The 14,534-nt window shown below is 36.6% G+C and overlaps 3 protein-coding genes and 1 long non-coding RNA gene across 4 annotated transcripts; 1 reads left to right on the forward strand and 3 right to left on the reverse strand.

Moving 5' to 3' along the window:
• The first annotated feature begins 2,662 nt into the window (after positions 1 to 2,662).
• Positions 2,663 to 3,673, forward strand: LOC103943229 (transmembrane protein 53-like). Its single transcript, XM_009353476.3, has 2 exons — positions 2,663 to 3,016; positions 3,263 to 3,673. Exons 1-2 carry the CDS (start codon positions 2,892 to 2,894, stop codon positions 3,531 to 3,533), a joined length of 396 nt encoding a protein of 131 aa, XP_009351751.1. The 5' UTR covers positions 2,663 to 2,891; the 3' UTR covers positions 3,534 to 3,673.
• Positions 3,674 to 5,086: 1,413 nt separating this feature from the next.
• Positions 5,087 to 6,368, reverse strand: LOC103943230 (GEM-like protein 6). The gene is made up of 2 exons (XM_009353477.3): positions 5,973 to 6,368; positions 5,087 to 5,845 (listed from the first exon to the last, which is right to left on the reverse strand). Exons 1-2 carry the CDS (start codon positions 6,214 to 6,216, stop codon positions 5,376 to 5,378), a joined length of 714 nt encoding a protein of 237 aa, XP_009351752.2. The 5' UTR covers positions 6,217 to 6,368; the 3' UTR covers positions 5,087 to 5,375.
• Positions 6,369 to 8,505: 2,137 nt separating this feature from the next.
• On the reverse strand, positions 8,506 to 11,966 carry LOC125467914 (transcription factor SRM1-like). The gene is made up of 2 exons (XM_048585087.1): positions 11,415 to 11,966; positions 8,506 to 9,428 (listed from the first exon to the last, which is right to left on the reverse strand). The coding sequence occupies exons 1-2, from the start codon at positions 11,798 to 11,800 to the stop codon at positions 8,939 to 8,941; spliced, it is 876 nt and encodes a 291-aa protein (XP_048441044.1). The 5' UTR covers positions 11,801 to 11,966; the 3' UTR covers positions 8,506 to 8,938.
• On the reverse strand, positions 11,967 to 13,719 carry LOC125477685. Its single transcript, XR_007258701.1, has 4 exons — positions 13,299 to 13,719; positions 13,051 to 13,107; positions 12,858 to 12,970; positions 11,967 to 12,095 (listed from the first exon to the last, which is right to left on the reverse strand). It is a non-coding gene; the product is annotated as an uncharacterized LOC125477685 (long non-coding RNA).
• Between the last annotated feature and the right edge of the window lie 815 nt (positions 13,720 to 14,534).

The following is a 14,534-nucleotide window of genomic DNA, read 5'->3' on the forward strand; positions in this document are numbered from 1 at the left end:
AAGCGTTGCATGATTTATGAATGTGATTCTACCATCAATAAGGCTCCAAAACTATTTTTTATTGATTTTAAAAGTTAAAAAATAGAAAAAATAAATATAGGTTGATAGACCACCCCTACCCCCCCCCCCCCAACTCCCCCCAAAAAAAAAACAAATATATTTGTATGTGTCGAAAATATTCTGAATGTCCTAAAATTAATTTTATGAAACATATGATGGGACAAAAATGACTCAAATTTTCACTTTGAATGATTCTTCGAAAAAAAATTCAAAATCTATTGGAGAACGTGGGCTCACAATGTTTGTGAAAAAAATTGAATTTTTTTGTTTTAGAAAATATTTTGTGTGGAAGTTAAGGAAAATGTCCAATACTTATAAATGTGATTCTACCATCTATCAAGATCCAAAACTATTTTTATTGATTTTTAAAGTTAAAAAATAGAAAAATGAATATAATTTAATAGAGCGCCCATGCTTGAATATATTTTTATGTATTGAAAATGTTCAAAATATACTAAAAGTAATTTTAAGAAACATAAAATCGACGAGAAAAACTTGAAATTTGATTTATAATGATTTTGTAAAAATTCCCAAATTGATTGGAACTCAGTTTTTGGAAATATTTTGTGTGGAAGTTAAGGAAAAAGTTGCAAGACTTTTGAATGTGATTCTACCACCTATTAAGTCCCGAAACTATAAAGTTAAAAAATTAAAAAATAAATATAAACTAATAGAGCGCCCCCCCACCCCGCCAAAAATATATTTTATGTGTCAAGAATGTTAAAAATGTCCTAAAATTAATTTTAGGAAATATATGATGCGACGAGAAGGACGTGAATTTTCACTTATAATGACTCTTGTAAAAATTCCCAAATCGATTGGAAAATGTGGGTTATAACTCCTTGTTTTTGTGAAAAAAAAAAAAAAGAAATTTTTAGTTTTAGGAAATATTTTGCATGGAAGTTAAGGAAAAAGTTGCAAGACTTATGAATGTGATTCGACCATATATCAAGGTTCGAAACTATTTTTTATTGATTTTCAAAGTTAAAAAATAATATATATATATATATATATATAATTCAATATAGTGCCCCCTCCCGAATATATGTTTATGTGTTGAAAATGTTCAGAATGTACTAAAATTAATTTTAAGAAACATATGATGCAAAGAGAAGGACTTGAATTTTCACTTATAGTGATTTTGTTAAAAATTCTCAAATCGATTGGAAAATGTGGGTTATAACTCACAATTTATGTGAAAAAATTGAAATTTTAGTTTTAGGAAATATTTTTCATGGAAGTTAAGGAAAATATTGCAATACTTTTGATTGCGATTCTACTATCTACTATGTCCCGAAACTATTTTTTATTGATTTTTAATGTTAAAAAAATGTATACATAAAAACTAATAGAGCACCCCTTTTCGAATATATTTTTATGTGTTGAAAATGTCCATAATATACTAAAATTAAATTTAGAAACATATGATGCGACGAGAATGACTCGAATTTTCACTTATGATGATTCTTGTAAAAATTCCTAAATATATTGGAAAAGTGGGTTATAACTCATACTTTTTGTGAAAAATTTGAAATTTTTAGTTATAGGAAATATTTTGCATGGAAGTTAAGGAAGTTGTTGCAAGACTTTTAATTGTGATCCTACCAGCCATAAGTCCCGAAACAATTTTTATTGAAATTTCAATTAAAAAAATATATAATAGAGTCCCCCATCTAAAAAGACACTTAGACACTTAAGTTAAAACGTGCAAGACTTTTGAATGTGATTCTACCACATATTAGTTTCGAAACTATTTTGTATTGATTTTTAAAGTTAAAAAAATTAAAAAATAAATATAAACTAATAGAGCACCCCCTCAAAATATATTTTTGTGTCAAAAATGTTTAAAATGTCCTAAAATTAATTTTAGGAAACATATGATGCGATGAGAAGGACGTGAATTTTCACTTATAATGACTCTTGTAAAAATTCTCAAATCGATTGGAAAACGTGGGTTATAACTCCCTGTTTTTGTGAAGAAAAAAAAAATTAGTTTTAGGAAATATTTTGCGTGGATGTTAAGGAAAATGTTGCAACACTTATGAATGTGATTCGACCATATATTAGGGTCATAAATTAATTTTTATTGATTTTCAAAGTTAAATTTTTTTTAAAAAAATTAATTCCCCTCCCGAATATATGTTTATGTGTCAAAAATGTTCAGAATGTACTAAAATTAATTTTAAGAAACATATGATGCAAAGAGAAGGGCTAGAATTTTCACTTATAATGATTATGTTAAAAATTCTCAAGTCTATTGGAAAATGTGGGTTATAACTCATAGTTTCTGTGAAAAAATTGAATTTTTGGCTTTAGGAAATATTTTGTGTGGAAGTTAAGGAAAATATTGCAAGACTTTTGATTGCGATTCTACTATATACTAGGTCCCAAAACTATTTTTTATTTATTTTTAAAGTTAAAAAAGTATAAACTAATAAAGCGCCCCTTCCCGAATATATTTTTTTGTGTCAAAAATGTCCATAGAGTACTAAAATTAAATTTAGGAAACATATGATGTGACGAGAAGGACTCAAATTTTCACTTATGATGATTCTAGTAAAAATACCCAAATCGATTGGAAAACGTATTGGTCTGCTGAGTTTCCTGTGTGGCTCGTCAAGAGCTGTTTGGGTTTGTTGTGCAAATTATCTGTTTTTTGAGTTTTTCTGGGTTCCTGGTTTTTTCGTTACAATCTTAGATGATTAGTGTTTGGATGAGTATGTTATCTAATTATTGACCTTGTGTAGGTCTGGGCTTCTGGTTTTTCTGCAGCCTTTCTGAAAAAGCGTAGTGTAGCGGCAAAAGGAACCGTAGACTCAAATGAGTCAGGGATGGATGCTTTGGTTGGCAGCAATATTGGAGTAGTGGCACCCAAACCTGCAGTAACTGAAGCAGCTTTGCTAGTAGTTTTGGAGAAGTTCTTTGGGGTGGTTTTGAAGCTTCCTACAGTGAACAGGTTGTCTATTTTCTTCATCCTCGCCCTTTTATTTTTGTAGAATTATCCGAGGTGGTTGTGAATCTTGTTGCACCTTCCTATGCTACACATTTCCCCTTATACTTGAATTCATTCACCTCACCTGTGTTTTATAATCCTAGAAGAACATTTGTAGAAGCAAGCAATATGTGAAATTAGTATTGGGAAGAGTTTTTCTCTCCTTGTATGAAAAGTAGTATTATATGGATCTTATTGTTGGTATTGTAGGAGGCTTTCTGATGTGTTGAGCCTATTGTCAGCGCGACAACCAAGTTGTCCGCAATTGTATATCTACAGCTCTGCAGACAGGGCGATTCCTGCCGGGTCGGTGGAATCATTTATAAAGGAGCAAAGGAGGGCTGGACATGGGGTAAGGGCTTGCAACTTTGTGTCGACGCCTCATGTTGATCATTTCAGAAACGACCCGAAACTGTACAGTTGTGAGCTAACCCAGTTTCTGGAGGACTGCGTGCTTACTTGTTACAAACAGTTGCGTTGATTGATGTAATGTTTTTAGTCGTGTGTTTACACAGCATATCTGATTAATTGATTGGTGTAGAGGTTGTTGGATGCAAGAGGGTTTTAGACCACTCATTTTTCTGTCGAAGGTTGTTGACATCACATGTTACGGACAAATATACAATCAGATTAGCCATATGTCAATGTGCATGGAAGACTTGCACGTGAAACAACCACCAAAACAAGGAGACAAAATTATGATCGAAACATGGTTAATCTCTCGTACTAAAGCTATTCTCTATTCGATGAGTGTTGTTAGGGTTGTAGGCATGGCTATTTCAGCAATGGTAAAAGGATGAATAAATTCCTAAATGAAAAAGTGAGTGTGTTTAGTTAAGTTTAAACTTGTGAGTATTTTTAATTTTAGTATGTAAATATTGAGTATGAAGTGAAATAATCATCGGGTGTGTTTTGTAATCGTCATATACCATTAAAATTTAAGAGAAAATTTTATAAAACGATAATAAGATCAACGATGCTTTACAAAATGTTGGACACATGCGAAAAATAGTGTAGTGAAGATAAGAATGCTTTGCTAAATGTGTGAGATAGGATTAAGAGGTAAATCTCAGTTTACTATCCTCAAATTTCGTGGTTTTCAACATTTAGTACATGAAGTTTTTGTGGTCCCAGAGTCAAACCTAAATGTTAATTTTGAAACAATCTTTCAAAAACTATTAAAATAATTAATTAAATAAAAGTGTAAAAAAACAAAAAAGAGCGCAGAACCCCTTCGTCTTCCCCATGTCCCCCACCGCCACCCTTAATTTCAACCTCAACCATCACGATGCTGTTGACCCCAACGAATCAGACTAGCTCCAGTTCCCAAGCAGCACACAGAGAAGTACTTCCTGCTCGGCAATGGCGACTTGGGCCTTTTGTTGAGTTTCGAGGACGACTCGGACCTCTTAGGGAGAGCTTAACCTGCGAAACGTACATCCACTGGACCAAGGAGAAGGCGGTGCTGATCACTGCGCATAGCGGAATCAAAATCTCCGCCCCGAGACCTGGGAGTATCGTTGCCCCCATAGCTTTGAGATCTCCGCCCCGAGATCTGAGAGTATCACCGCACACAGTTGATCACCGCTCCTTCGAGCTCATGGGGCCGTCGAAGAGGATGAGGGTTGAGTAGGTGGAGTCGAAGAGGGAGGGGGAAGGATGGATGTGCAGAGGTTGGGTAGGTGCAGAGGAGAGGAGAGGGAGGGGGGTCAGGGGTTTGAGGAAGAAGACTTTTTTTTTTTTTTTTTTTTACGTGGAACCTTTATTGACATGTGACGCTCAGTCAATGTCTATATAGGTGCGACTGAGACTTAACAGCCAGACTAACGAATGTATGAGATTGTTATAAAATTAACATTTTAGGCATGATTTTAGGATAAAAAAACTTTATGTACTAAATGTTAAAAACCGCAAAACTTAAGGATAGTAAATTAAAATTTACCCTACTACTATATTACATGTAGGTACTTATTATCAAATTTTAAAGCTGGTAAATTGAAAAGTCAATTTAAAATACTAACCCGGTCTAGAAAATCACTCAAATTCCACATTTTATTAATTAAAAGTAAATCAATAACAAAATATAATTAAAGAGGATTTTGATTTTGATTTTGATTTCGATTTCGATTTTTGTCTATACGAAAGAGGCCACGTGGTTTTCAAAGAAAAGAGAATTTTCTCATTAATCAGAAAGAAAGAAAGAGAACAATATTTATACATGGTTAGTTAACGGTCTTGAGCTCCTCCTCCCCCTCCTCCTCCTCCTCCTCTCCTAGCTTAATTTGCATAACTAATTACAACTTGATAACGTGTACGTAATTAGTTAAGCTTGAGATGAAATATTAATAGCCTGCTGGAGATATTTCAAAGTTTTCTGGTAATTCAAGAACCCCATAAACCAGAAGTCAAAATCATCCGCAGTAACTATTTCTACGTACTTTTGCGACGGCTTCTTCGTGTTCTCGCTCTGGTTGACCGCCTTGATCTTCTTCACTGGGATCACCACCTTGTAGTGGACTCTGCTGACCAGCTGTTGTCCGTCTGAATCTGACGATGGAAGTTTGATCGATCTCTCGCTGCAAAACGCAATCTTGTCGGTCGAGATGAAGAGGAGGCCTGCCATAGGACCCGCCGTGGTCGACAGATAACACTGGGATGCCTTGAGCAGCTTCTCTCCTGCCTTAACGCTGAATGCGTGCTTGAACACCTCTAACGTCCCTCCTGCTTTTACAATCTTAGCCCCCAGCCTCAGCTTCCCCTTCACTGTCTCTGTGATCTTGGGCCCTAGTCTCACTTCACAGTGAATCAAATAATAATAATTATGTGACTCAACTTCTCTTAATTTCTCAATTAGTATAAACAGCGAGGTGCAATAAAGTTATTTAGTGAAATTGAATCAGAAGTCGTCTGCGCTGCTCACCATGTTCTTTGACTCCATGGGCAAAACTGTCAGCCTTGTTGGTAAGCTTGTTCATCCTGTTAAGCACTGAATACAGTCTGCTTTGTCTGATAAGCTTTGAAGGTTCAGTAGCATCACTAGGAGCCGGTGCTGGAATATTATGATGATATTGGATAGCAGCACCATGATCTGCACTCTTAAACGCGTACGCAGCTGCGGAGTTGATTGGAATTCCTATAACTTGTCCTTGAAGTGAGGCCTTCATATTTGATGATGATGAGTAACTATCTAGCTAGGATTAATTGTAAGTCAATTAGAATAAGAAGAACAATTGATGAGCCTGCCTATGAGGAGATGGATGGAGACTTAATTGGTGATTCTTGTGGTTGTGTGAGCATTATATTATGTTATATATATAACGGGGTGGAAAATAGTAATAGGTGGGTGGGGGCTCGGGCCCTCGGGGTGGGGGTGAATGAATCTTTAACTTTTGGTTGCATGAGTCATGTATGGCTCATCAGTGAGAACAAAGGCACGACTACACGCACGCAGAGAGTCGACCGACTCTTTTTTAAAGATATAAATCATCTCTTCATTTTTAAAAGATAATGGCATTGGCATGTTATCTTCGATCGGCTGTTTGCTTTAAGAAAAGACATTTTAGCAATAAGATTAATATATATATATATATATATGTATGTATGTATGTTGTGCATACGACTCCAAAAAACTTGAAAGAAATAAGATTGTTTGTTGTCTGGTCCACCTTGTTTGTCTGAGTTGTTGTATATTTTGCTATATTTCCAAATCAGCACAAGCATTACAACAAGCAGGAAAAGGAAGACAGAGAAAGTGAGAAAGACTAAAGAATAAAAACAAGCATAGATTAACACGCATCTATCATCCATGCCCGATGCATTTGCCGTCGTTTTTAGTTATTTAACTTTGCTCAAATATGATATTAATATAATATTGTAACCAACTGTATGAGGAGGAAGAGGAATTCAGATGTGTCAATGAGACCTTTTGAGCTGGACCTTTAGCTTTCTAATGCCAATGCCATTGCCATTTGCCACCCCCACACCCTGATTTCCTTTCCTCTCCTCTCCTTTCCTCTTCTAATATACAAATACACTACCTACCTACTACTAATACTACTAATTAAGTTAAGATGACGAAAAAGAAGGAAAAAAGCATTAGACTCTTGGTCACCAAATATGTACATGAGCCAAATCACATGGTATAAGACCAAGACTAAGGGACAAGTTGTCTCTTTCTAAGGTGTGTGATTCTACTATTAGTGATCGATGTTGGAGAATAATTCATCACTTTGTCCCCATCTATTAGAGATTACATCAAACTATTTATGCAAACGCATTGACTAGGTCAGTTTGTTAAAACAATTTTCTCATAACAGATTCATCAAAACTACCTCTCAAACCCAATTTCCTCAACGTGTATGTGTGTTATTTTCATCCCAAACCCAAGGGAACTCACAAAAATTGCAGTTGCAAGAAGAAGGTGGCTGGCGGCAGTTGGATAAGAGAAGCAAGAGGACCATCCACGTTGCACATATTCCATATTTAGTCAAGCGTTTGACTTGTGTAAAAGAGATATACAATGTCATGTCACTCGGACTCTGCTGATCGTGTAGTATCACAAATCGCATCTCCATCGACATGACAACTACAACTGTATAGCTGTGCAAGTGCTTATCTGGACGGACTTTGATGAATCGTCATCACCACCATGGCCAATTTGACATTTCTTTTCCTTTTAATCTAATTCAAAGACACCTTTTTTTTTTAATTTAATTTAATTTTATTTATCTTTGAACCGAAGCTTCTAATTCATTGGTCAATTCCCAGCAAAAATAAATTAAATAAAATAAAAGAGAGAACCGTGTGCTAGCTAAGCAATGGTCCAATCCATCCCCCGTTAGCAAAACAGTGTCCGTGTGGCCTAGGGACAAGTGGTTACTCTACCTTTTGTGCTTGTGATCTAAATCCATCATAACAAAGAAAAAAGGGGATGCACACGTCAAACACACATCACCTCCCCTTCTCTTTCCCCACATGTCCATTCTACTCTCCACTTTGGACTTATTTATATTAACCTTTTTGCACGCGGTACCGCATGTGAGCATGTGAGAAATACTTTTTACCTAAATGGCATAACAAATCTAATTTTACTATCCAATTGCTACCTCTTTTGGAGATTATCTGACTCCCATTTCACAAACTTTGGGCAATCACCATCACTAATTTATTTATGAATCCGGATCCTTGCCGGATCCTCTTTATGAGGATTATGAGGATATGTAAATCATATCTGTTATCGTACATCGTGTGGTCAGAAATCATTTTAAATATTTTTATTTAAAATTAAATACAAACAATACGGGATAAAAATTAACCACACAATGTACGATGAACAGATATAATTTACAAATCTCTAAAATTCTTACCGAAAGGATGAGAGAATCCTGTTGGTTTATTCGCGTAGCCATATCTGGCGCGGGCAGGACGATCTTGAACACAGTAAAAAGAAGACATTAAATAAACAAGTTTTTATAACAAAGACAATGCTAACATGTAAAAAGGGTTGCTGCCTAGAATGCTAACTAACTATTTCCATCATCAAATGTTTATGACCGACTGACCGACTGACTACTACACTTGTAGCTGCCCAATTGCCGATAAATAAAAGAGCATTGCTTTGCTACATCTCTTTCAGAATTTGCCTGTACAGAGATTCATCTCATTCTTCCCCCATCAAATAAATGGCTTATTCCAACAAGTATGGACAAGTAAGGACGAACCATTCAACGACCACTTCAACTTGTGCTTTGCTAATAACTAAAACATTCAGCCTCGCAGCTATATCATCCTAATTTAACCCAACCAACAACACAATCTAAACGGTCTCTCTCCTCTTTGTACACCACATGATTCTGATTCCTGAAGCTGCTGCTGCTCGATATCACACTACCTATGCGAACTGTGAGGCATTGGATATGTCATTGGAACCATGTTCATTGGTGCACCAGGAACAACTCCAGGTACTGGGGCGCTCACACCATATGCCAAGTGCGGGGGAGCAGGGAGATTCACAGGGGTGCCAACAGCTGAGACAAGGGGTCCTCCAATTGGTTGCCCTATACTTAGTGCACTGCCGTACATTCCAACACCTGGGGCCCCAGCAGGAGATTGTTTGGTGGACTTACCAGAGGAACCTACTGCAGCACCATTTGCTTGACCAGTGATTGGCCCTTGAGCTGCCGAAATTTCTCCATTGTTGACACTGGTTATGTCATGAATGCTTGATCGCCTCCTGTCCTTGTTCATTGAATTCAAGCGTATGAAGTACTTTTGTGCATGGCTTGCCACTTGCGTAGGGGTTCTTGTTACCACAAAGTTCCGGGATATACTTCGCCAATCGCCTTTCCCATATTTTTCCAAACCAAGAAGAAATAGCCTGTCATGGTACAAAAACAGAAAGAAAAAACCATAAGCAATGGGCATTATTTTGAAATCTCACAAAAGCAGAGTCAGAGACATTGCAAGGTTGGTCTAAGATAACAGTACCTAGGACGTGTTAAAGGACCATAAAAACCTTGTAAGCAATGAATTCAACAGCCACCAAACTTCTAAACACAGACAACTTAGAACTATATAAAAGAAATGGTACTCCATAGGGACAATATGGTTTTGGGATTTGGAATCAGTTTGAGATTCTCTGCGTTGGAGGCTCACAAAATTGCAAAAAGCCCTCACCAAAAAACTAGTAAGTCGGTGATATTTAACCTAGACTAAGAACCCAGGTGACGACACAGGATGGATACTGCCAAAACGCCTACTCAAAGAATTAAGAAAAGAAAATCCATCAAACATACAAGAAAAGGAATATGATGTACATATAATTCAAGCATACACTGTTGGACAGATTCATTTAAAGAGAGATAAATGGCAGCTGGTATACAAGAACTTAATGCATACCAAACACTGTACTATCAAGCCACAAGTCTGATAACGTGATCAGCTGGTATCTTTTGTAAATATAAGAAATGACTATGAACAAAATTGGTCTTAAATTTTTTGTTACAGATGTTTCATGTTTTCTTAAAAACCTCACGTTTTGGAGTTCCCATAATCCTTTCCATCTTTGTCAGCTGAATGCAACTCTATAAGTACTATATGCAGATTATTAGAAACACTTCCGCATACTTTCAGTTGGCACCCCTTAACAGTAATACAGCAGGAATTTCCCTCACAATTTCATACAACCTGGTTCTATATCTAAAAGCAGAGTCTCTACTCTCTAGAAATAGGTTTTCACCATGGGATTGTTGACTGGGGGGCCTTACTAGTTCTTTCATGGTGACGAGACAGAGCTATTTCATGTCTCGTCATTTTGATCCACTTTCCTATAAAACGGTTATGTGCATGCTACATACCTTAGCTCTATTCTTCCATAAACAAACCAGTTTTCATGATAACAGTTACTGTTCAAATCTGCCTTACAAAAATACTGTTCAAATCTAAATCTACAGATCACATATATTCCTACTAAAACAATTACCAGCTAATCACAATTTGAGTAAAGCAGGTGTGGCAGTTCCCAGTTACTTCTTACCAGTGCCAAATTGAGAAACAAAGGTTTCTTAGCCCAATGCAGTAGTGCAGTATGCCAAAAGCTGAGGTAAGGCATATACCAAAATCATTATATCAGGATAGGGTGTTCCATGCGTAAACACCAAATCCCACAGAAAAATTACAATTAAGGAACCTAGATACATAACTAAAAGGCTCTCATTTCAGACAAACTATCCTAAAGGTTGTGCTACACTTCGATAGTTTCTCCTACAATGCCGTTTTCTTTCTTATCCAAATTTTCACGTTTTCAGATTTAACTAATAGTCTACGAGGGCAACCCGGTGACAAATATATCCATAAAGCCTTAACAGTCTTTCATACAAAAATAAAAGAACTATTCAAATGAAGCCTAACCAAATCGTGCATCAATATAGAAAAGTTGAATGAGGAGAAACCAACTGCCATGTTAGGAATGTGTTTAAATATGAAAATACCAAGTTTTCTTTACTTATTCCATTATAGTTCAACAATATTGTACAAAAGTATAACCCAAGGGCCATGAGCTTGATACTTAATAGAAACAACGTAAAAGGAATATTCTGGATATGGAAGTTCTTCAAAAGGTAAAGCTCGATATAGTTAATAGCTTAACCAACTATCATCACCCTAAGCTTTAGGGCCTAAAGCAACTTCATAAAACTTATTGTTGGACAAAAAAACTTAAGATCTTAAAGTTGAACCAGGGACAAAACTCCTGGTAAAAATTTGCTAAGAATAACCAATCTTTAGCTTTATTTAGATACTCCAACAAATGTCACCTATCATAAGGGCAAGAAAATCATTAAACTCAACCATAATATATACTAACCTGTGTTCATCCTCTGTCCAAGCAATTCCCTTTCGGCGTTCCTGATCTGCCCTTGAAGCCTTACTTCCATGATTAGATTCATTGCTATAGTTTCCAGAATGTCCCCCTTTCTTATTGGTTCCTTCATCACTGGCGTGGCTAGTTGAACCCTCTGAAGAAGAATTGTAGCAAGGCAGAGGCACAACACCAGCTTCGATCTGGGATATATCCTCAAGTAAGAGGTCATAATGATGTTTAATCTCCTCTAGGGTTTTCCCTTGTACATCAGCTGCAATTTTCTCCCACCGATCTGAAGAATCCTCAGGATAAATTGCGAGGGCATTCTCAAATGCCTTATCCTGCTCTCGAGTCCACAAGGAGCTACAGCCCGCTTCCTCCACAGTCATCTGTGTAATCTTTGTTTGACTCCACTATCCAAATATTTCACACTGGAAGAAGAGGAGAGTAATTTAGCAACCTGCTTGGCAATTTATGCTACACCAGGTCTGGGATTATCAAGTATCTAGAATTGTTCTTGGGAATTGGATCTAAATTATTTCAATAGTTGGTTACAACATATAGCTAACAACTTCTTGCGGGCTAAATTATGGGAAAAGGATGCTTAAGACCACAGAGGTAACTGAAGATTTCAGCGGCGATTAGCTCCACAATTCAAGAATTGGAGTCTTCTGAATTGCTGACCTATTGATGAACGAAAAGGCAACAAACTTCAGTTAGAGCATGAGAAACCTCTGAAAATCATAATATCAAAGATGCAACAAATGGCAGTTATAAAAAGGGAAATATCACTAATTACAAACATAAATTTAGTAAATTTAGTAGTAGAATGGTAATTAGGGTTTTACTCTGTGAAATATGAAAGAGACCACGAAATAACCAAACAGAGAAGAAAAAACCCCAAGCCTTTGAATTCTAAGGAAAAAAAATCCCAGTTTCAGAGCAGCTGCCCCACCCCATTCCCACCCCCACTGATAGGGATATCAACAGTTTTAACAGCGCAGGCCCACTCTTTTCACACTCAATTTTCACAGCTTCCTTATCCCACTAACACCATAATCCATATCCTCACTCATTCCCCAATCCCTAATCATATGCAGAATTCAAAATTGGGAGATTCAGACAAGAATTAAAATTTCAAAATTCGGCAAAAAAATAAAGAAAAACCTTACCCGCTGTGAATTCATTGCCCAACTAAACTACATATATGGAATGGAGGAGGAGAATCCCATCCAAAATTACCCACCTAAAGCAAAAAAAGATGAAAATTTTCAATCATTGTTAAGTAAATGCACCTACTTGTACATCCTTTTCCAATCATTGATCAACACACAACAGCGACTCTAGCAACCAACAAAATGCGGTTAAACCTAATCAGGGAGAGGGAGAGGGATTGAAGTAAACTATCAAATTATGGCAGTTTAATCAACAAGCAAAGGAGTTAACTTTGAGAAGCAGTAGTGTCACAACTCACAAGCAAGATTGTATTTTTAGGAAAGCAAAACCCAACCCTCGAGTACGCGAGACACCTAGCTTGCTTCACCTCCTCTCCTCCCCTTCTGTGCGTGCGTGTTTGCATTTGTCAGTATTTTACCAAAAAGTGAAAATTGACCAAAAAAGGTATACAAGGGGAAATTACTCTGATTGCATATTTTACTGCGGAGTTGACATCAGCATAGACAGAAATAGAAGAAGCCTAATAAAAACAAACAAACCGGAAGAGAGAGAGAGAAAGCATCAAGACCAGAAATTTAGATAAACCCAAAAGAGAAATAAAATAAAAGTTAAAACCATCAACCAGAAGAAAACAAAAGGTCAAAAAGGCCAGAAAAAGAGTTGGAATTTACAAAGCAATAAATAAAATAATGGATGATGTGGATGGATTACCCTGAATCGAAATATCCAGAGAGGCAACTGCAGGAGGAGGAATCCATCAGACTCAGAAGTCAGGATGGTCCACTCCACTGGGTCCCATCATCACCCAACATCTACTCTCTGATTACTTTACACATTCATCCACACCACACCACAGCTCGGATTGATAACTGATTGAAACGTACACATTTACATACAGACGATCTCAACTCTCCAACTCAACTTGCAATTTCACACACATACAATTCCCTATTTCCCATTCCCATTAATGCATCAGCTCGCACATAATAAAACCGCCACCATCAAACAAACAAACAAACAAAACCATTTGCAGTTGCAGAGCAAAACATAATATATACATAAATTGCAAAAAAGTGACATAAGAAGGATTAAGGAGGAGGGAGGAATTGGGTTTTTGAGATTGAAAGCAATAGGCTTCACCTGTATTCCTTGGAAAAGTGATCAAAGTTTCCTTCAATCTTTTGGTAACCTTCTCATTTCTTTGCACTTGCAGACTTGCACTTGTCAAGACTGACTCCTGTTTTGTTGCACACAACATCAACACCATCACAAGAGTCAAGTAGGCAGCCTATCCTATATTAATATCGGATTCGGAGGCACACTTCCTTCTTTTGGTTTTGGGTCCTACTTCCTACTCCCTACTACCCTAATTTGTTAATAATATCATTTTACAGATTTATCCTCTTTCTAATTTTTGGATAAATATCTCTCATCCCACAATCTAAGTTTCCTTTGATGGCAAAAAATCACCCAACTTTTTTTACCAAAAAAATAAAAATAAAAATCACCCAACTTTCCCTTTTTTCCCAACTTCACAATCGCTTAAAATGATATATTACTTTCGCTCTTTCCCTTTTTCTATTTTTTTTTGTGCCCCCTGTGACTCTGTCTGCTCCATCTGATTGGGATCTTGTTTTCCTTGTAGGAGAGATCGGCAAGCACATATACTACTACGGTAAAATACCATAGTAGACACAAGAAAACAGCTTGAAAGTTGAAAAGTTAAGCAAGCACATGATTTTAATTGAGACCCACCCAATGTGGCCCCTTGCTCTCAATTTTGCAAATCATAAATTGCGGCGGTTGTATAAAGCACAGCAGAGGACATCTTTGGCCCTGGCATGGCCCCCCGCTTCAACTTTGTGGTCAATTTTAGACAACAAATTGTTCAATTCTGCATTTTACGTAGATGTAGGTTTTCCCAAGAGAAATAATCTGACGCACGTA

This window comes from the organism of the source record quoted next, unplaced genomic scaffold (assembly GCF_019419815.1).
Source record: "Pyrus x bretschneideri cultivar Hongxiangsu unplaced genomic scaffold, Pyrus_bretschneideri_v1 Contig22, whole genome shotgun sequence".
NCBI classification, from domain to species: Eukaryota; Viridiplantae; Streptophyta; class Magnoliopsida; order Rosales; family Rosaceae; genus Pyrus; species Pyrus x bretschneideri.

What these genes read in the sequence shown, in the direction of transcription:
- LOC103943230 (XM_009353477.3), bottom strand. Translation starts at nt 6,216, where the DNA reads ATGAAGGCCTCACTTCAAGGACAAGTTATAGGAATTCCAATCAACTCC. An exon ending in CCATGGAGTCAAAGAACATG is followed by an intron (nt 5,846 to 5,972) that starts GTGAGCAGCGCA and finishes TTCACTGTGAAG; the next exon opens with TGAGACTAGGGCCCAAGATC.
- LOC125467914 (XM_048585087.1), bottom strand. Translation starts at nt 11,800, where the DNA reads ATGACTGTGGAGGAAGCGGGCTGTAGCTCCTTGTGGACTCGAGAGCAG. An exon ending in TGGACAGAGGATGAACACAG is followed by an intron (nt 9,429 to 11,414) that starts GTTAGTATATAT and finishes GTACCATGACAG; the next exon opens with GCTATTTCTTCTTGGTTTGG.
- LOC103943229 (XM_009353476.3), top strand. Translation starts at nt 2,892, where the DNA reads ATGGATGCTTTGGTTGGCAGCAATATTGGAGTAGTGGCACCCAAACCT. An exon ending in AAGCTTCCTACAGTGAACAG is followed by an intron (nt 3,017 to 3,262) that starts GTTGTCTATTTT and finishes TTGGTATTGTAG; the next exon opens with GAGGCTTTCTGATGTGTTGA.